The 21726-nt window shown below is 38.8% G+C and overlaps 1 protein-coding gene across 28 annotated transcripts in view; it reads left to right on the forward strand.

Moving 5' to 3' along the window:
* LMO7 (LIM domain 7) overlaps positions 1–21726 on the forward strand; it is a 131806-nt gene that overhangs the window by 79720 nt on the left and 30360 nt on the right. For 13 of the 28 annotated variants that reach the window (XM_074535535.1, XM_074535539.1, XM_074535541.1 and 10 more), the window contains 13 exons: positions 7106–7136; positions 7525–7638; positions 8084–8282; positions 9415–9667; positions 10108–10407; positions 10767–11054; positions 11329–11529; positions 11997–12713; positions 14244–14273; positions 16535–16652; positions 17811–17953; positions 19244–19700; positions 20450–20767. In XM_074535535.1, the coding sequence (XP_074391636.1) occupies positions 7106–7136; positions 7525–7638; positions 8084–8282; positions 9415–9667; positions 10108–10407; positions 10767–11054; positions 11329–11529; positions 11997–12713; positions 14244–14273; positions 16535–16652; positions 17811–17953; positions 19244–19700; positions 20450–20767 (3169 nt within the window). Of the gene's footprint in view, positions 1–678; positions 780–7105; positions 7137–7524; positions 7639–8083; positions 8283–9414; positions 9668–10107; positions 10408–10766; positions 11055–11328; positions 11530–11996; positions 12714–14243; positions 14274–16534; positions 16653–17810; positions 17954–19243; positions 19701–20449; positions 20768–21726 lie in introns of those variants that run through there. The other 15 variants (XM_074535548.1, XM_074535560.1, XM_074535554.1 and 12 more) reach the window with 11 other exon arrangements.

Below are 21726 nucleotides of genomic sequence, written 5' to 3' on the forward strand. Positions count from 1 at the left end.
AAGGGATTTCAGAATGGTGTGGAGGCATAATGGGTGAGATCAGCAAGGAAGCACCATGCTCCGGAGGCAGTGTGAGAAGACAGGCTCTGAAGCCATGGATGGTGATGTGTTCCCACGGAGGGTGTTGGCTGGCTCTGTTCCCTCTCTGCCTTTTCCTTCTTGAGCATTTCTCCTCCACCCCTCAGCTTTAGGAGGTGGGGGCACAGGGTGCAGACAGGCTGCTCATTCATCAGGGCCCACGGAGCTCCTTGCTGTCAGCCAGGGGTTCCGTAGGGGCACGGAGAAATGCTTTGTGCTGACATTTTATACCTGATGCTGTGCTGCTGTGATGTGAGTGGTGTTGGGTCTGGTGGATGTGTTGCTATGGAAAATGCATGTGCTTTTTATAGTCAAATAGAAAGGTGTGTTTCCAAACACCGTTCTCTAACTCTGCAGCCATAGCCTGGCTGGTTTATTTCCAGCATTCTCAGCAGTGAACTGTGGCTCTCGGGGTTGAATATCAATTTGCTAAGAATCCAAGTGCTGGAGGAATGTCCTCATGTTTCTGTACCCATGCAGCAACCACATCTTCCACTGGAGCCTTTCTATTCTCAGCAGCACGTGGGAATTCAGTGAAATCTGATAACAGCAATATTAATAGCAGCTGAGTAGGTGGCCAAAGAGGTTGAAATTTAGCACGAGCCCGCTGCTAGTTGGACAGGCAGCGTTCATCTCCTGCGCAGCAGCACCCGGCGGGGGTGCGGGAGTCCTTCAAATCCCCTGACATCCTCCTCAGAACCGTAAGTGCAGCTGGTCAGTGTAGGGCTGGAGAGCCAGGAGCTCAGCAAGGAGTGGGGAGTGGGCTTTTCTGCAGCCAGCTGGTCTGCTCCAGCTCCCAGGCCAGGGTATGGCTCTTCCAAGCCCTTCAGAGGGCATCTTGGAGGTGTGATTGCTGCCCTGATGGATGGAAGCTCAAAGGGAGAACACCAGTGCTTCTTTTTAAACAGCAATGTGTTCAAGCCTTGTGTTTGTGAGATCTGTAGTTCAGAGGAAAGGACAGAAAACCAGATTGGCAGCTGTTTCTGAAGTATTCATCACCAAGGGATGGGTTTGGCACTGGGCAGGGTGCATTTGTCACTGCCACATTACTTTCTATCAGTGGGAGTGTCTCTGTTCCTTCTTTCTCCCCGTAAATGGGTTCAGATTTGTCTTATCACTTTGGACAGGACCACATGTATTCTTGGCAGCTAACCCTCATTTTGGGGAGAACAGATCTCCTTTCAAAGTTGTTTCTTTGTTGGTTTTGGTTTTTTTAATATTTTAAATCTTCAATTGAAAACTATATTTAAATGTGTTTCTATATGAGAAACAGACCCTTCTCTGAACAGGATGCTTTAAAATTATCTTCCAGAATTTTGCTCAGACTTCTGGTATCTTGGATGTGGTCCTGAGCTCCACATTGTTCTTCCTGGAAAATAATAAAGTGAAGTGTTAAAGTAGATTTGACATAATGAGTTGCTAGTTGCTAGAATTTAATACATATAAGGACTTAGGCAAACAGAACCATATCCTGTGTCAGAAAAATAAAATCCAAACTATTGAGTTTATTGTTTAAAAAAAATTGAAATAAGTAAAAAAAAAATCTAGCTTCTTAAAATGCACTGCTCTTTTGTATTGAGGCACTGGAATGGTGTCTGTAGATGTCAGTGGATGTATTTTATAATTGGTTAAACTCTAGTTCACGATTTCTTAAAAGTACTGTGGCCTGCTAGCTCCTCTAAGGTGTATGATTGTCTACAATTTAAAAAAATTATTTTAAATGCCCCAAAATGCATTAAAATAATCTCAGCAGGCTTTCCTCACTGCTTAAAAATTGGAAGCACAGAGCACCTCTGTCTCAGGGTCATCGCATGGGCGTTCTCACGGTATTGGTGTCTGGAGCAGAGTCCTCCTCCACCAAGCCTCCAGCCTGCTCCCCTGCCCTGGTGCTGGTGCAATTGCTTGTATGAGCATGATATGAAACAGATCAGCAAGCTAATTTGGGGGTTGAAAATGTATATTAGGAAGAACCCACAGAAACAGGTGTAGCCCTCTGGCAGCATGGAACAGCAATGTGATTCAAGGTTGTGTTGGCATAACCACGGGGGCAGCAAACAGGAGTGGCTGGAAGAGAGAGGGGGACCAGGAAATCCTTAAGCTGGAGCTGCTGCCAAAGCCTTTGCATTGTCAGGCTAGGGCCTTGGTGACTAATTCTGCTGTTTAACCTTGAGCAAACAGTGGAGCTGAGAATAAATTCCTTGAGCTGTGGCTCAGCCTTGTTCTGATCTGCCATGTCACTTTGCTTTATTCTTGTAGAGTGGTCTTTGTTGGAGAAACATGTCAGTCTGGAAGTGATGTTTGTCAATATGTGTTGTGTTCAAATGTAACAGAGGTGTTTTGTCTCTAAGCATATCACACACCAACAAGTGAGAGCTATTCCTGTCCCATTTGTCTTTCTTCTGTTTGCCCAAGGATTGACGTAGATGAGATGATTTATACAGAAGGCATTATTTCTCCACAGGTGGTTATTCCACATCTTTTTTCATCAGTGTTCAAGTCAGATTTATGCGATTGTGCTTCACAATTACTGTTATAATATCCCCCACGTGTTGTTGTCTCGTGGCCTTTAGACTTTAGAGATCTTTTCCAGACTGGCTAATCTTGAAGTTGTCTGTAAACTTTTATTAATACTGCTGCCAACATTTAAGGTTCATGCTTTGTGAATCAGGATTCTACTTTTACAATTTTGAGACCTCTTTGTTAGCTGGAATTTGATATTGAGGTTAAGATAGACAGATTGGTGTTGGAGTTTTTTTGAGCTTCAGAATGAATGCTTAAATGCTGAGATTGTGGCAAGAGCAGACAAAGTATTTACAATAAATTTTTCCAGTAAGATCTTAACTGCTATACTTAGCAGCTTTCTTTGCTTAGTTCAGGCGTCTTTAGCAAAGTTGTATTGTTAACAAAAGGAGATAAAAAAAAACCTGTGGGAAGACAGAGAACTTAATGTTTAAAAATACACAAAGTGATTTAGTAAATAGTGTTGCATTGTCATGTGAGGAGGAACTGAATTATTTCAGCAGATTCGTTTTAAGATGCAGCCTTGGCTGTGCCCTCGTGGGCAAAGCTGCAGCCCACATAAAACTTTGAGTACAAAGGTGTTCACCTATTCGAACCAGAAATTGGATTACACCAATATTCATAAAGAATATGATTAGCATCCACTGGGCTCCATGACATCTTTGAATGAAAACAGGAAAAAGCAGACTTTCACAGTAACCAAATGTAGTATTGACATTTATTTGCATTGACAAAGATACTTTAGCAAGTGAGCTACCCCATCAGTTCCTAAGTTAGCTGTTGTATGAGAAATGTCTCTGCAATCAGTTGTGTGTGCACTTCAGTGCTATAGGCTTATGTTTAAAATAAGGCTATAAGTGTCCCAGAGTGTTTGAAAAGCTTAAAAACTACATTGCTGAAGTTCTTGTACTCCATCTTCTAAATAGTTTATTCAAATATAGTGTGAGAAACTGGGTGTTGAAGCCCTGTGTATTTAGAGCCAGGATTGCAAAGGGGAGTTGGAGGTGAGAGCAGGAGCTTGCTGTTAGGTAACAGTTTGTCAGAAGAGTTGTAGGGTCATGCCTACTCTAACAGCAGCAAAGAATTTGCTATGCTGGAGGCTGGTGACTCCATCTTGTCCCCTCCTATGAACCATAATTGTTCAGAGTTATACACAAGACCCTAGATGAATTATTTGCATAGATTGCACAGTAGTTATGTTATTTTTATAACACCTCATGAAGAATTTCCGTGTACTGAAATGATTCCATTTTGTGTTTTCATTTACTGCAATTGCGTTAAAAGCCTTATTTTTTCGGTTTTGATACTTACAGGGAAAATTAATTCATCCTAAAAGCTCTTCAGTTTGTAGCACACTTCTAACCAATAAGTACTTACACAATATATATTTTAAATTGAGTATCCTGGAAGGGAAATAGGCAATTGCATGTGCAATTAAACACAGATGAGCTCGGACAGATTGTACATATAAAGGCTTTAAAGGCTCTTATTTCACACAGAGAATGTTAGCAAGCAGATCCAAACTACGTCTTCTGCAAGTTGCGTGTCTCAGAGAAGATGTAACTGTGAAATTTGTAGGTCAGAAATTAATTTTAAGACTTTCCAGTTAGGTAACAGCCTTGCTTCTTTAATCAGGATTTTTTTGACAAAAAAAAATTATATACCTATCATTTAACACAGATTATAGGACAGTACATTCATCACTCAGAATCATCCTTTTCCTTGGTTAAGCACCATCAAATAATTAATACACACATGTAGAAATGAAGAACAGTGTTCTAGATCAACAGGGTTTTTCTTGGATTTTTTTCCTCTCCTCTTCTGCTCAGGCTGTCTACTGTGACAAGTTGTTGAAAAGGTTTCGAAACCAATAGCTGCAGTTCAGAGAAGGAAAATAGTAATGCAAATGAAGAAACACTATGAATGAAAAGTAAACAACTTGTTTGCTTGCTTCTATTGTTAGCAGAGTAAACATGAATGAAGCAGGGTCTCTCTTTCAAGTCCGTGAAATATCTCCCTGCCTGCATTTTTGGTCTCAGGCTGTCTTGTTTACCTGAATGACCTAAGTTTTGTTTTGGTTTTAGTCCAAATACACAGGCCTAGTGTATTTATAGTTATTTCAGTAAGAAAATTTTATTGAAATATAAAGACAAATAAATATTGCTCCTGTTGCAAAATGGTTGACTGAAATTATCCCAGAGAACTCAAGGAAAGCAGAAGTGGATATCATTATGTTCAGTCTTGTAGCTTTGGCCTACTTGAAGGCTGGCAGCCTTTTGGATACATGCTCCTGCCAGCTAAGGGCAGAGTTTTCCACTCCTCACTGGGCTGCTCAAGTTTGGGAGCAAACTTTGGGGCATCCTTAGCAAGGGTCTCTGCTTTTGTAATTGCAAACAAAAGCAGAAATTCTGGTAACAAAAGGCACTGAGGGTAAAGAATGCTAACCTTTAAAATGCTCTCCACTGGGTATGAGAAGTGTAATGTTGATGTAAGAAAAGTTTTCTGTTCTCTGCTTGGGAAATCAACCTGTCTCTAGGAGCACTTTAGGTCACAGCTATGGTGTGCCCTGCATCATGGATACTGGCGATTTTGTTTTCTTCAAAAATACTCTTGAGTGAACAATGAATAGCAATGGATTTTGGGAGGGATTTAAAGGATTTAAAGAACAAACAAAAAAGTGTAAATATTTCACATTAAAGGAGGAGGGTTCTTCCTTATCGGTGTGAAAGAGGTCACTGGCTACAAAGCCACAAGCATCTCGGGCATGAGATACTAAGGAAGCTTCAGGCAAGGACTGTGGAGGTCAGACCCAGCTCAGGACTTTGTGTTCCTGATAGCCTGATTTCTTTATGATCTGGGGATGGGCAAGGCAATTAGAGCCACTGAGTGGGAGCGGGTGCTCTCAAAATAAGAAGAAGGAGGAGGAGGGAAGGGACGGTCTGTGTCCCTGTGGTTGTCACGTCTCATTGACTATTCCATTTCCGTGAAGAGTGACCAAGCCCTGTCCTCATTACACTAACTCCTAACAGTTTCCGTAATGGTTTATTCTCCTTTTTTTCCTGTAACCTTTGGCTAGTGTGTTTCTAGACAGACAGAAATGGGATAAGTACCTTGACACATTGTTGGTCAGGCATGTTAAGGAGTTCTGAACAGGTTTTTCTGCTACTGTATGTGAAGACTCTGCTTTTCTGTTTGAACCCCTTTGCTGTGCTGTGTGTGAAGTTTGTAGCTGAACCAGCTCCAAACCAACATCTGGGGTAGGTGAAGAGTTGTTTGGGTGTATTTAAGCCATTTGCTCTTCCATAACTGCTGCCACTGCATGCAGCAATGTTGTTCAACCACTGTCTGCCGTCCAGCCCTGAGTATTTACACCTGGGGACTAAGAGGCTTTTGGAGCCTTCCGTTTGAGAAGTTTCTTCTTTTTGCTCTTAAAATGAGTGACAGGAGAACAGGAGTGTCCATTGGTACACTTCCAAGGTGTGGTACAGACTGGGAATATATATATAAATGTTCCCTAATCTTAGTGATTGCATATGTATTTAATATTTTTTGAAAAGCATGTATTTGTATAAAAGAACCCAAACCCATCTTTTCAGCCCTACATCATCTCTCTCCAGATGTCCCAGTTTTCAGTTTCTCATTTTTTGGTCTGAAAAGTTTACTCTTGGCTAAAGTGCTTTCCATTGTCTAAGGCAAATACTTTAGAAAACAATACAATTGGGGGAAAAGTTACAATTCCTTTCATATGAAATTGACAATCTGAGGGCGTTCGGGCTGGAAAAGAGAAGGCTCAAGGGAGACCTTGTAGCAGCCTTCCAGCAGCTAAAGTGAGCCTAAGGAAACCTTGAGAGGGACTTTTTACAGGGATATGTAGTGGTAGGACCAAGGGGGAATGACTGAACACACAGGGTGAGTTTATATTGACTAATGGGAAGAAATTCTCTACTCTGAGGGTGGGGAGGCACTGGCGTGGATTGTCCAGACCGAGTGGTGGATGCCCCATCCCTCTAAGGGTTCCAAATCCAGGTTGGATGGGGCTTTCAGCAGTATGGTCTAGTGGAAGGTATCCCTGCCCATGTCAGAGGGATTGGAAGTGGGTGATCTTTAAGGGCCCTTCCAACCCAAACCATTCTATGAATCTGTGATCTCCCTGGCTAATAGAGGCTATATTTCCCCAAGTCAACAGCTTGTTTTCTACTTCTATTTTGTTGGTAACTAAAGGAGAGCTAATTAAAAATGCCTAGAACCTTCCTGTGTACCTCTCAGAACAGAAACTGTAATAGATTGGCTAGCTTCTCATTTTACATATAACAATTGAAATAGTACAGAGTTATGACTGTATTTAAAGTGGAATGCTTCTTATTGGAGCAGTCATAGTTGCATATTTTATATTGACTGATAATTGGTCTTGAAACTTTTTATGCCTTGAATAATAATTGAATTTTAAGCCAGCAATTTTAAACCATTTTGTTTTCTTCTCTTTTTCTCATTCTCTGCCCTGCTTCAGACCAGAGGAGACCAACAGAAGAGTGAAAAATGTAAGAGAGTTGCACATTAATTGTGATTAATTATTTTTAAATGCTTCTGTTTATGGTACTATCCTATTTACCTTTCTTTTCAACTGTTGATTTGTCTGATGCAAATTAGTGCCACTTTACAATGATCTCTATGTGCAGCTTACTTTCCCAAATCATTGTAATAATAGAAAACAGTACTTGTATCTGCTTGCTTGAGGTATATGAGATGCATCATGACACTCTTTAATTTGTTTTGGTGGCAATCATGGCTAATACTGTGTGCAAGATTTTGCAGTGCATTGTAAAAACATTTCTAACAGCATGCTGAGATTCTTTTACACTGGCACATGGCATGAGAGGAAAGTAATTAAGTTTGTATTCAGGGATTTTTTTTTCTGTTTGTTTTTAGGTTTTGATTACATTGTACTGGCTTGGGAGGAAAGCTCAAAGTGACCCTGATTATAATGGTCCATACCTCAATCTTAAAGCATTTGAGAAGTTATTAGGGCAAGCATTGAGTAAGGTAAGGAATCCAAAAAAGGAAACTAAATGAACAGACTGAAGTTTATAATTTGTTATGCAGCAGCAATTGTAAACAGTCTCTTGAGGATTTAATTTTCTTAGTTTGGAGAACACAGTAATTTGTTCTGCTTGCTATCAAGTTCCATAGGAAAGGAATGATTTTTAGCTTAGTTCTCCTGCAAACCATATGAATTTCAGAATACATCTGCTCTAATTGATGTGGTAGATTGGGAAGAGCCCTATCTCAGTCCTCTTTGACTGAAATGAAAGAAATTTAAGACCTTTTGCCAAGTCTCCTCTTCAAGCTGTTATATGTGCTGTTGTGTATGTGTTTTTAGGGTTTTGCATTAGTCTTTGCTGAAGTTTGCTTGTGAATTCAAAATGGTCACAAGTAGCATTTGCACCCTAAATTATTGGAAAAGACCTTTTAAAAGTGACTCTTGTAGGCACTCGAAGAGTCCAGCCAGCCAAGCAGAAGTGGCAGAGATAGTGGGTACGGCGATATTTGGTACGTTGACCGGGGAGAGCCTTTCCCATCTTCAGTTACTCATAAAAGAGACGATTCCTTTGATAGCTTGGACTCTCTTGGTTCAAGGTCCTGCACGAGCTTTTCATCAGATATAACCTTGAAAGGTGGCAGTGAAGGTATGTTTTCCTCTCCAAAATATTTTGTTGACATGTATCTTATGAGTGTGGGATAAGACAATGTATGGACCTGGTACTCGGATGCCCAGTACTTAAAGTCAGTTCTAGTTGTGTAACTGCTGCAGTGGCATTTTGCTTAAGCAAATATTCACCTCTGACAGTTGGTAGGAAAAAAGCATTGCTTGCACAGTTCTTCCTTGGAGGGGTTGCTGAAACTCTTGCTCTCACTGACACATTAGGGGGTGTGTGTATGTCCAGGGTATTTTCCCAGAGTTCTGTAAGGGAAATTGCTAGAAATTAGATCTGGATGGAATTACCTAAAATTCACCAGTTGCACAAGTCGCTTGCCGTGTTCTTAGGGCGACTGTGTCAAACTGCTATGTCTTTACTTCATTTGTGAATATTCAATAAGGTTTTTCCCACCTAGGTTAAATACTGAGTAGTATTTGTTACTTTTAATAGTTTTTCATGAAAATAAAGGTAACAAGAAGATAGTGACACTGGATCCCTAAAGCAGCACTCTAGCCTGTGTTTCTCTGCTGGTTTTAAAGTTCAATGCCAACTTGTAGCCTGAAGACACACAAATTATAAGGTGTTGGGTTTTGTTTCATGTGAGTAACAAAATCATTGAGCAGAGGCTCCATGGAGCATTGGTGATCTGTGCAAGGCAACATTTAGCTACATTACATACGCAATGTACCCTGGGCTTCTACTGGATTTTAATCTGGTGAAATGAGCACAATGCTATATTATTTGCTATTTATTTGTCTTTGTTAGTAAATTTATCTTGTGGATACTATTTAATTAAAAAATTTCTGTGCTGTTTTTTGTCTTTAGTCTGGAGGCCAGCACTTTGTTTCCTGCAGGGAGCAGTGATAATGAAAGAATGGAACAAATGCAGGAGGATCATGCAAACCAAATTGAGTTTAATGGATCTTATCACAGCTTTGCCACAGACTTCTAAAAATACTTCTCCTACTGTCCTGTCAGTAGATCAGCAAATTTTCAGCTGAAACATCTAAAATACAGAGATAAATTGATTTTAGAAGACTTTGATCCAAGTTTTAGCTACAAGCACATGTCTAGAGAATGATGTTTGTGTCTTTCCTTTTTATTTCCACTTTATTCCAAGGTTGCGACAGTGACATAGACTCGGAACTGCCTTCCAAAATGCATGACTCCCATAAAGATGACAGGTCTTACCGCAGGATTTCGGTGATTGAACCAAAACCTACCACTGACTTCAACCGTTTCTTACCCAACAAAAACAAGCAGACAGCATATGTGCCAGCACCTTTAAGGAAGAAGAGGACAGAGAAGAATGAGGACAACAGGAGGAGCTGGGCAAGTCCTGTTTTCACCGAGTCAGATGGAGCGTTTTCAAGGTACTGATGTATGGTCTCAGTAAAGTGGGCTTTGATGTAGAAGTTTTAAAATAAGTTACTTCTTTATTAGCTTAAGAAAAGCTGCTCTTGCTGCAATAAAAAGTAAAGTATTTGATTTTCCATGTTTTATCAAGGGAGACATTTTGGTGTGGTTGTGTGGTTTGGTTTTTGGTTTTGGTTTTTTACATTGTTTCTTGATGTTTGAGTAATGTTTTGAAGCTGGCCAGACTCCAGATGTATTTAAATACTCTTAAATGCAAGTTCGTGAGAGATAGACCTACGGTTTTGACTGCTTGTTAAAGCTTCCAAAATATAGTGATGAATTTCAGCTGTCTGGCTTCTTGATACATACAGATGAGATTAGTGGGCAGTTCTTGAGTTTCACCATTGCCTTCGTGCCTTCACTGTCTCCATTCTATTCCTGTCTCGGTCAACCTCAGTGGACGTGAAACGAATCCTGTAGCTTCCTGCAAAAATAGCAGAGCAGAGTGTGGGCTCACAAATCCAGCTTCCCTCCAGATCATCTATGAGTATGACAGTGGCTCTGATTCAGAAGATGAAAGAAGGCTGCCCGACGTTGTTTTGGATGACTTAGCAAATCGTAGATTTCTAGTCAAAAAGAGCCCTGTAAGCTCTGCTGCACCTGGACATCATTTCATGTTGCACAATGACTCTCCTAAATCTTGCTCGCGAGAAAGTTGTCCAGCTGGTCCACTAGCTGCAATGCTTGAACCACTGAGGTCAGAGATACTAATCCAAGATCCAGTAACTATTGCATTACCTAAATCGCAGCCCTTAAATAACTCCATAAAGTTAGTCTTCTAATCGGCATTTTAACACAGCTGATAATTTGATATGCTTTTTCTGTCAAATTTTGTGGTTTTCTCAGTGGAGACAGGATGCTGATATAACCATTTAACTTCTTTTAAAATTTTTTTTATTTAATCTATTTTATTGTTTCTGGTGCTGCAGTGCTGAAATTGAGAAGTAATATGCTTCATTCACAAGGCTGAGCTCCTGAGCCAAAAAGCATGTCTTTTTGCATTGCTTATGTCAAGTTGCTCCTAAAATATCTTAACTGATTGGATATTTTGAACAGTAACCAGAGGAGGCAGAGGCAATTGGATACTAAAGGCGAAAACAAACCAAGAGTTAACAGTCCTTCACAATTATCTGGGTATTGTGATGAGGACGAGGAAGAAGTAGGCATCCCAAACATTGAAAAAGATGATCTCTATATTCGCAAGCTAAGTTCTTCAGCGCCAAATACAGTTGTTGCTTTTGACAAATTTCTTCCTAAGTTTTGGACTCCAGAGGAGGAATTGCTATGGAAAAAAATCAAGAAATCCTCTTTCAAACCCTGGTATAAAGAGATTCAAGGGTTCAGGTGCGTTTTCATGCATGCCTGTTTCTCTCCTGTGTGCAACACTTAAATAAAGCGTAGTTCTATGACTCAGAACTTTTAAATTTTGACTGCCAGTGTAGCAACAGGATATGTTTTATTTTTTCTTTTTTTTCCTTTTTTTAAAAATAATTGAAGTATTTTTGTTATACTGTTGCACCTGTTGCACTGTTGCCACTGTGCATTTTACTCAGTGAGTATACATTTCATGGTTTTTTTTTTTCTTTCTCCTCTGCTCATTCTTTCTGCTGCTGCACAGTAGAAAGAGATCAGATTCTGAAGATGAGGAATTTGCTTACAAACAAAGCTATACTATTGTTGCTAATCAACCAAGACCAAGTTTTGACTGGAACAGTAGCTGCAGAAGGGATCAGAATTATAAGCCAACTGCTGAATATGTGGGAAGGTCATTGTCACAGATTGCAGAAGGAAAAATCTTGGAGTCTCCTGATCAGCCCAGGTTGATACTGCTGCATGAGCTATTCTCTTGGTGCATCAAAAAGAGATGGCTGGATATGCAACAGCTAAATGAAATTAAACCGTGTCCCGTGATGCCATGCTTTTTTGGTTATTACTATTTTGCTGGTTTGTTGGGTTTGGGGTTTTTTTCTCTTTTAATGTAGCCATAAGTTGCTGGCCTTCTGAAACATGTAAATGTGAAAGTGTAACATGCTGCATAGGGTTACTGGCTTGGTGTGTGAGCATGTAAGTGTGATGTTTCTGAGCAGGTTAGGATGCCGGGATTCCTTTGCGTTGGTTGGCGTGTGCTGCGCTACAGTCAGTGGTGGTGAATGCCAAGTGGTGTCGTCATTCTGCTTGGGATGCTGCAAGTCTAAACCAAATGTATATTGCAGTACGTTGTGATCTGCTTGTCTCTTGCCAGTTAATGATATTTTTACTTCCCTCCTTTTGTTTTATATGCTTCAGTCAGTTTTCGTTACTTCAGGCCCTGCAAAAATACACTGACTACGTGTCTTCTGAAATGGAGACCAGAATTGATCCCACTTCTGGCCCTAGGCTCATAAAATGTAGAAAGAATGTTTCCTTTATACCAGGAGGCAAGCAAGGAGATGAGGAGAATGGATATCTATATCCAGATTTGGAAAATGATGATTTGTTTGTTCGGAAAACTGGGGCTTTCCATGTGAATCAAGTTGTTCTTCAAGACCCCCGGTATTTAAAGAAATTCTCTGAGCAGGAGCCTCCTCTAGAGGGTGAGATAATTCTGCAACCCAGAGAGGGCCAAACTGTGCTTCCAGATTTGGAAAAGGATGACATGATTTTTCGTAAAGTCCTCTCTCAAAAAAAAGAGGTGCCTTTATCAGGTGCTCCTGACAAGTATCACCCAGCACTGTTTCCTGATCCGTGGAGTCTTCCAGAAGAGATACGGTCCAAATTTCTATGTTTACTTGAAAAAAATGCGATACCAGAGGAAAGGAAGAGCAATGGCAGAGTGCTGTCGCCATCTTTACACCATAAGAAGGACGATATGCTGACCCGCAAGATTGAATCTTGGAAAGTGGGAAGCAACGTCCAGCCAGTAAATTTTATCCCAGGTCCATGCAGTGAAGAAGACTGGAAGAAGTGGGAAGCAATCAGGGAGGCCAGCAAAGTTAGACACAAGAAACGGCAGATGGTGGAGAGGTCAGGTTGTGTCCTGCACAGAATGAGTGCACTTGAACCCTTCCCATTCAGAAAAGCATCATCCTGTGCTGAACCATTCGTAGAGTGCCAGTCTATTTGTTCGTATCGTCCTCAAACAAGCTTTTCATTTGCTTTGAATAGAAGCTCATGACTGCAATACCATATTTTCAACAAAAGATTATAAAGTTTTCTAGTTCTAGGCTGCCATTTTGGAGAAAATACGCTATCATTCCCTCAGGCTCAATAAGAAACTTATGCAGAAGTTTCTTTCCATGGTTGAACAGGAATAGTGATTATTCAAAAGACTATGGAGGCTAGAAATATTGTCTTCTATTCTGCAAGATAATACATAAAAACATTTCTGAAACACATGAATGCTTTAAAGACAAATTCTGGAAATGGGCATTCTGATATTCTTGCTTGCACCTAAGTTTAAAAATGCTTGTAAACTGTCCTACCACAGTTCTGAGATGATTAGATGAAGTGAAAAAAAAAAAAAAAAAGTGTTTTGCCTGCCCAAAGTCATGGTGCATGCAAACTGTGTGTCTGTGTAATATTAAGTCCACCATGGCATATCTTATTCTGCCAATACTATTCTCCTACTTTCATATAGTCTTGATTCATTCTTTCCCCCAATTCTTTCCTGTTAGCCTCAAAATTTTTCTTGTCTGACTGAATACTGTTTCTTAAGTACTTCCTATCTCTCCTTTGAATTTGTATTTACTGGGGTTCTAAATGTTTACTTAGCTCTGAAAATACGGCATTGCAAGTTGCAGATCTCCCAGCTGTGCATCATTATTTTGTGACTAAGACACTTCTGTGTTCCAGTTGATATTTTGATATTGCTGCATTTAATTTTTAAGCTTAATGCTGTTAACAATTTTCAAGCTTCACTGAGAAATATTTCTAAAGTGCTTGGAAATATTGCATGTTTTAAAAATTAATTCAGTAGAATTAAATAGGTATACTATAAAATACTCGTATTCAAGAACACTAAAAATCCTCTTGAATTGCCCTGGATTAAGTGCATTCAGGGATTAATATGCTAAATTTCTATTAGGGTCTTTTATTCTGATACACATCAAGTATTACTTTCAGTTAGTATCAGAAATGATTGAAGTAACAAGAGAACAACCTCTGTAAGCCTCACTTTTGTTGGGACTCAAGCTGGCATTAATTTTATTTTCTTGAAATAAGTCTCTTTTGAGCATCATGCTGTTCAGCAGCACTGGAATGAGTAAGTGGTGCAGAAATAACACAAGGCTCTATTTGTGCAGCATTGCTAAATGAGAAGTGTTGGAAACTTGCAGGCAGCCTTATTCTGACAGTTCTGCCCAACTTTGCCCATCATGCAAGTCCTGGTGTGTTTTTTGACTGGTGTCCAATTCCTGATGTGCTTTTCCATGCTGGCTGGTTCCCAAGCTTTCAGTTTCCCCATCACTTAGTGAGAGTACTGGTCTACTAATGGTGTTAATGTTGTTATCAATATCTAGACACTGAATCTCTTTTTTTTGGTTTCTGATTTCTCAGACTGTTTCAAAAGCTTTCTGATGAGCAAGGGTAAGTTTTATAAAAAACTTGAAAGATTGGAATGCTATTTTTTTGGCCTCCTCTCATCTTTATGCATGAACAGTAGCTAAAAACTCATGCTGAAAACTTGTGCATGACGCTTTATTGTTCTGTTCTTTGCAATTTATGTAATGAATGTGAGATAAAAGCTATGTATATGGCAAAAGTTCTCTCTGCTGTCTCATGTATTAAACTTATGGTTATCAGTCACTTTGAAAATCAGCTCTAATGTTTTATTCCTGCTGAAGTGAAAAAATTGTTGTTCTCTATTTCATTTAGGCTTTAAAATATTCAAAAAATGTAGAGGAATATTAACACATTTTATTTTGAAGGCTGTACAGCTAGAATTGGAAAATAATTAACAGCAGTAGTATTTATCATGGGATTGGTGAATGGTCTGGGGTTATTTTATATCTTCCAGGTTATTGAATGCTCCGTGGTACACTTATAGATTTGTGTAATGGGAACTTAGATGTTGTTTATAATCTGTAACTCAAGAGAAACTGTGACTCAAAGAGAAATAATTTTCCCACTTATTTTGTGATGGCATGTTAAGTATTTTGGAATGCATGGTGTTCTACTCATTTTTTAAAATTAAAATTTATTTATTTCTATATTTGCTTCCCTATTTTTACTGTGAGGCAAATTTGGTAAATTACTGAACACTTCCAGAAGTGCAAAATGTTTCAAAATTAGGTGTTAGGAGAGGGAGACTCAGAAGACTCAAATCACTAGTTAGGTTTTTCAGTTTAGACTGAAATTAAAACTAAGACCCAGTTCCATGGTATGAATGTAGCTTTTCTTAGGTTATATTTTCTTTAAGTTGAGATTTTCCTGTTTTGTTGCAGGCAGATACAGTAAATGTAGCTATGTTAGTTTTCTTGAACTCATTTGAAACAAATTTGATACAGTCTTATATAGTATTACCCTAAAACAGTTCTATGTGTGATATAACTTAAGCATAAAAAATGAGGAGAAGAACTGTACAGGAGTTTCTGCAATAGCAACCAGGTGATTCTTGCTGAATTTGGCACTCTTCTCATTCAGAAAATAGATAAGAGAACAGATATGAGGAGTTAATGCCCAAGCCTTTATTTCTAGAGGCCAGTCTCATGTTACCAATGAAAGTGAGTTCAGCCACATGGGAGGAAGTGAGAGTCTGGTTTGTTAGTTCAGAGATCTCTTGGAATGCAACAGATTAGAGCAAGGCTCTGTGCTGAATCTGTTTTGGTTTTAATCTTGTTTTCCATCATATAAGAGAAGTGCCACATTTTTAAGTCCTACTGGAACTTAAATGCATCCCTCTATATAACTCATACTTTGGATAAATGAAAACAAAGGTATTTTTGAATATTAAGAAACAAAAAAAAACCCAGGTCCTAGAGACCTAGCTTTCCCTTTGCATTACGCCGTTGAACCTTATGATGAAACACCTGCATTTTGCTTACTGTTGCATAGGCTTGTGGTCAAATCTCATCAGGAGCCTTGTCCTGTATCTAAACTGAATGTCCTGTTATGTTTATCACTGCAGTGTGAAAGAATACAGGAAAAAATAGCATGTGGTAGGGGAGAGCATGAAAGGTGAGCTTTGAGGAAATTAGGTTAAAGGGAACTAGCAAGTAGGAGTTCCTGGGGGAAACTGTAGCCATGTTGAAGAAGTTAGCAGGAAGATGGCTGTGTTAGCCATCCCAACTTTAATGGAAAGCATCTCAGAGGTTGGGGTGGATCAGCATAAGCTAGTGGGGCCTGTGATGTCCATGAACTGAGCCTTGGGCCGTGTCTCACTCTTAATCTTCTGGAAATGGGCATCAATAACTGATTTGGAAGGAAGGAAAGGACAGGAAGTGATACAGAGGGTGTTACAGGAGAGAAGTCCAAGGTGGGAGTTTGGGTTTGGGGAGAGGGGATGCCTTTTGGGTCAAAGAAAGAAACAAGATCAATAAAGAAAATAGCAAGTTAAAACAGAAGTAGCAGTGTTCTAGGAGGAGCTCAGTGTGAATGATCAGCATGGAGATGTACAGAGCTGCTTACTCCCTTAACCTGATTTTATTTTCTCAAATACCCAACTAATGACTTGTGTGTTGGCCCTACAGCACATCCCATAGGCTGCCCATGTGCTTCCTGCTCCATTCAAAATAACACTCATGAGCATTCAGTTGTACTAATATAAGTCTTTTTCTCTGTCTGAAGGTTTCACCCATGTAAATGAGGGCTAGGATGTTATAAAGCTGAGTTCTCTTTTCCCTTTCTAGGAGTAAATCTTTGAATGATGTCAGTGCAGAGGAGCTGCAGACACTGCGCAAAATCCGTTATGAAGAGCTGCAGAAGATAAAAGAACAGTTACAAGAGCAAGATCTAAAGTGGCAAGAAGTAAGGACTCCTCCTCACCTCTCCTTGTGCATCCTGCTTGAAGGGCTGGATGTCACCTGCCTTCAGTGTCCCTAGTAAAAAAACTTTGGCATGTGTGCAGCAATTCATGGGGCTGTCTTCTAAAACAATTCATCTCATACAGCTACTGGAGTTTTTGGGGATGCCTGTTTAATGCAGAACTGAAATTATTTTAAATATCCTCCTAAGTTTCTGATTAATGCTTCAGGATAGAACTTGTATGTATTGTAATAAAGCCTTCAGGCTTGATTTCTGTGGATGTAAAGAGAAGTTAGGGCGTAGTTTCTTGTGTTATCTGCAATTTTTGAATACTTTTTTGGAGAAATGATTGGAATGTCTGAGTATTTGATCCTCTGGGAGAAAGGGGAATAAACAATACTTCCTTGTGCAAATTTTTGAGGCTCCTATCCACTAATAATGCTGTCTTAAATCCAGCTTGTAAACTGCATGGTAGTTTTGCACAGCATCATAAGCATTTCTAAAGACTTTTCAATTTATTAAAATCTCTGCTTGACAATGAGTATCAACAAGAAGCCAAAATTAAGAACAAACACCAAGCAAGAAGTTCACAGTTGTTTGTTTAATGCATCTCAGTTTTAATACTCAGTACTTCCCCTTTACTCAGCTCTGGTATTTCATGGACAATATTGCCAGTTCACATTGCGGTTTTACAGAAATGAAGAAAGTACAGAAATATCTGTTTTCAGTTTAGAATTTTGGCATATTTATTCTCAAGCTAGTGAATCAGTCTAACATAGTAGTGATTTGGAAAAATAATGATATCCTAAACTCTAAAGCCCTCAACAAAGAAATTCAGATTGCATTTGCATTAGTTTTCAATTATGTGTGATTGGTGATGTATTTTAGAATAAAATTGAAAATGTTAAGATGAGAAAAAATGGGCTAAATAGCACATAGTCCAGTAATTGCAATTGTTAACTTAAGGAGGCAGTGAGCCTGTAACCCTAAATAGAACATGACAACCCCTTTATAATTTAGGGGAAAGGTACATGAAAATGTGGCTGTGATGCAGACATGCAAATAAAATCAGGCCAATAAATAGCATGTAATGGGATGCCTCTGTAAGTCTATGAGGCCTTGAGAAAATCTGATGGCTTATATTTGTGTTATGCTAAACAGGATCTAGCAAAATGGAAGAGTCGTAGAAAGAGTTACACTTCAGAATTGCAAAAGAAAAAGGAAGAGAGGGAAGAAATTGAAAGGAGAGCCTCTGAAGTGTCTGGAAGGAGTACCAAGTCACTGAAGGATATGCAGCAGGAGAGGTAATAGTCCTACTGGGAATATTATGTGTAAGAACATAAATCTGAGCATTTTTATTCCCTTAAATTTTTGAGCCACTATTACCAACAAGTTGCAATTGATTCTGCAGAGATCTTGACAATTTTAGTTACAAAATAAAATGTAGACATCTATGCAATTGAAGGGCTGGATATGGTTTTCTAATGTGCTGTTTGCACAGAATGTTAAGCAGTTTTCTCTATGAATGATATTTTACTTTGCTATCCATAAATAAAATATTGAGAAATCAATATTTGCATTCTCTTTAAATTAGTTAAAACAATAGCACTGAACTGGATAGCTGTCTTTTTTTACTCATGGATAAAGTTAACTATTTATCTTCCTTCTTCCACTGCATTTGCTATTTTTTTAGCCATTGTTGAGAACTGCAGCCAGAATTTTAACTTATGTCACAGAGCTAAACTTTTACTTGATTTCCCCTTCATCCCTAATTTTTCCTCTTGATATTTACTTTCTGAAGAGCAAAAAGTGTAAACTGCACAGTACCATCTCTAGTGGTGACAGTCTTATTTATTTATCTATTTATCTATTTATTTATTTATTTCAAATGCACATATGACTCAGCTGAAGATAATATATACATGACATGTATTCATAAAAAAGTCTAATATTTTGGATTTCTTTAATTTTTTACTTATTTGTGAGGACAAAAATTAGTTGCCTGAATAAAAGTATGGATGGTAATTGTATTGAATATTCAGTATCAATAAGAATCCTACAACTTGTATTTTAAAGGATATCCTTGTAGTGGTTGTTCATTTATGACAAAGGAATGAGTAGCAAAAAAATAATAATTAGCTGAATTTTAGAGCACTGTCTTATTTAGGTATCTAAAATTCAGCATAGCATTTCAGAAACATTGAGCACAGTTACACAGTTCAGGCAGTGTGTGTTATGGGACTATCTTATTCCTATTCTTTCCTAAATAAATCTGAATTTCTGAGGATGTATATCTGTATCATTTACAGATGTGCAGCTAGATCATTTTATTGGCAAAGATTTCTGTCATGGTGGCAGCCTGATAGTATTATGTCTGAGTGCTATGAGAGTCCTGAACTGGGGAGGAGGTGGAAGAAGATAGATTAAAAAAATCTATGAAAATATTAATGTATTTAAATTATGCTAATATTTTTTATTTACTGGAGAGGCATTATTTGGCTTATGCTCAGCCTTAAACGTTTACTAGTTGAAAGACTTTAGGCCTGCCTGTTTGTCGGGTCACTTTGGTATTTTAACAGGCTCTGTTCCCTTAGGGAAGACAGAGATCAGGAGTCCTATGAGCAGCAGAAACAGGAGCACAACTGGGCGTCCTCACTGAATGATGATGATGTGTTCAGTGAAGACAAAGCACCTTCCACAGCAGCAGAAGATTGGTCAGCAGCCAAAGATCACCGTTTGGAGGAAGATGCTTCCCACAGCACTAGGGACAGTAAAAGTGTGTACACCACCCAGCCTCCCAAGGAGAGCCTGCCCGAGAGCTCAGCTGCTCGAGAAGCTCCTGCTCCTCCAGAGAGCCTGGAGCGGGAGCAGAGCCCGGTGCTTTTGTCCACTCGTTACTCAGTGAACGCTCAAACTGGGTCAGCTCAGGTTTCAGCTTCTCTCCCGAGAACTTACCAGAAAACCGATACCTCCAGGTTAACATCTGTGGTTACACCAAGACCTTTTGGTGTCCACTCAAGAGGAATCTCGTCACTTCCACGGTCGTTCACGGTAAAATTCTGCTTCATTCCTGAAGTTAGTAAATTTGGGGTCTTCAATAGCTAGGGGAACAGTAGCTTTAATGTTTTGGTTTTGTTTATAAAGTGCCTCCTGTGTGATGAAGGCTGTGTTAATAGAGCAGGAAGTTCTGTCATGCCTTTAGATGTTTACTTGTGTTTCTGTGCTTAAGCACACTCCTAGAATTAAAGCTGGTAGCTATGTTTGGTAAAATATTCTTTTTATTACTTGTAGTAAGTCTCCTTTTGTGTGCTTTATCAAAAAAATGGCATTGGAGGTAATTATCTGGAGCCAGGTTAACATAATTAAGTGTTAAAGATAAATTTTTCAGGTGATAGATGTTTCCTCTGCTCTGCTGACTTTGTTGAAATTTTATGCTAGGCTAAATTTTGTCTGCACTCTAAAGCACTGGAACAATGAAATTAATTCCCTGCCCCATTACTATGATGATTTTCATAGTTTTCTCTTATATCCTTATTTGTTTCAATTTAAAAAGTGGCAAGAATATAAATAATTCTAAGTAGATTACTTTAACAAGTTTATCTTAAGTCAGGACTATTTCAAGAAAAAAAAAAGCATTTCAAGAGGAAAAAAAAAATTCTAAGTAGGTAGTTAACAATGGGCACAGGAGCCAGAATTTGTTTCAAAGACGGAGGTGGTTTTGTTAAATATAAAAATCACTGAAAGATTCAAGGATTTCTGTTTTAAAGCACTTCTTTACCAAACTGTAATTTTTCTCCTAGATGGATGATGCTCAGAAATACAATGGAGAAGTAGAAAAAGCTAAACGAACTCAAACTTTGTTCACCAGCTTTTCACAACCAGAGTCTGCACACCCTCTCTCCACTGGTGCATTCAGAAGCAGAGGTGAGGAGGAAGAGGAGGAAAAAGGTGTTCAGTCAACACCTCCTCCCAGTTTGGCATTACCTTTAAAGCCCCAAGACCAAGATGCTGGAAGTAGTATTCCTAAGCCAGAATATGGCATTCCTCCTGATTCTCTTTCACTTGCATCTTCTGCAGAAACTGCAACTCTGACGGAGCCTAAGGATTCAAAATCCATGGTAAGTGTGGAAATAATGTGATTACTTGGTTTAACTGAATGCCACAGCAGAATAAAAAAGAAAATAACTAAAAGTACATCTAATGCAAGCATTTTTCTGGTAGTAAGAAGACATCTCAGACACTTGCTATTTCCTTTGATTTAATTTAGGGGAAAGAGAGTATTTGGGGAAGAAAAAAATATTATTTCGCTGAATTTTCCCCTATCCATTTTGTCATGTGCTTAATTTTATTTATCATTCTAATTCAGAATAGTTATTTTACATATATTTAACATTGCAAAGTTTTTACTATTCTCCAAATTAGCACACTGTTCATATAATCAGGTGTGACAGTTAGATGAATTATCTGAGCTGCTGTAGCATTCATTTGCACTTTTGAACTGGTGGTGGAAAATAAAGATCAGCTTTTCAAAGGCTGGCCATAAACATCAGTATCACACTATCCTTTTTTCCATCTGTTGTGACTTGGATTTTTTTTTTGTTAGCTATTTACTTGAATCTAATTAATGTTCATTAATTTTGAAGTAAATCACCATCTCTTTGTGCATGTGCTTGTTGGAAAAGGGGCTGGGTCCTTCAGTGTTCTTTTTGAAATATGTATCTTAAGTGCTGTTTCCTCCAACTGATTGCATGTTTCACCAATAGCTTTAATTTTAAATGACTAAATACCTTGCTGTACTATCTGATGATTCAGTTCATAACCCTTGACAGATTTGCATTCCTGATCCTGCTGTAAAACTTAATTGTGCCAGTTGCTTGGGTGAAGGTCATAAGACCTTGGATGCTGATTTATGAAATAACTTCCCATAACAACTTTTTTAAAGTTCATTTGCTTCCAAACATTCTTCTTCCTAATCACTTGTGGAAAAGAAATACATTGCAGTTTAATACCCTTAATGCCATTTGGCCATTTTAATGAATTTATCATAATTATTTGAAACTGTGATTGCTGCATAAGG

Source organism: Zonotrichia albicollis, chromosome 2 (genome assembly GCF_047830755.1).
Source record: "Zonotrichia albicollis isolate bZonAlb1 chromosome 2, bZonAlb1.hap1, whole genome shotgun sequence".
Classification (NCBI taxonomy): domain Eukaryota; kingdom Metazoa; phylum Chordata; class Aves; order Passeriformes; family Passerellidae; genus Zonotrichia; species Zonotrichia albicollis.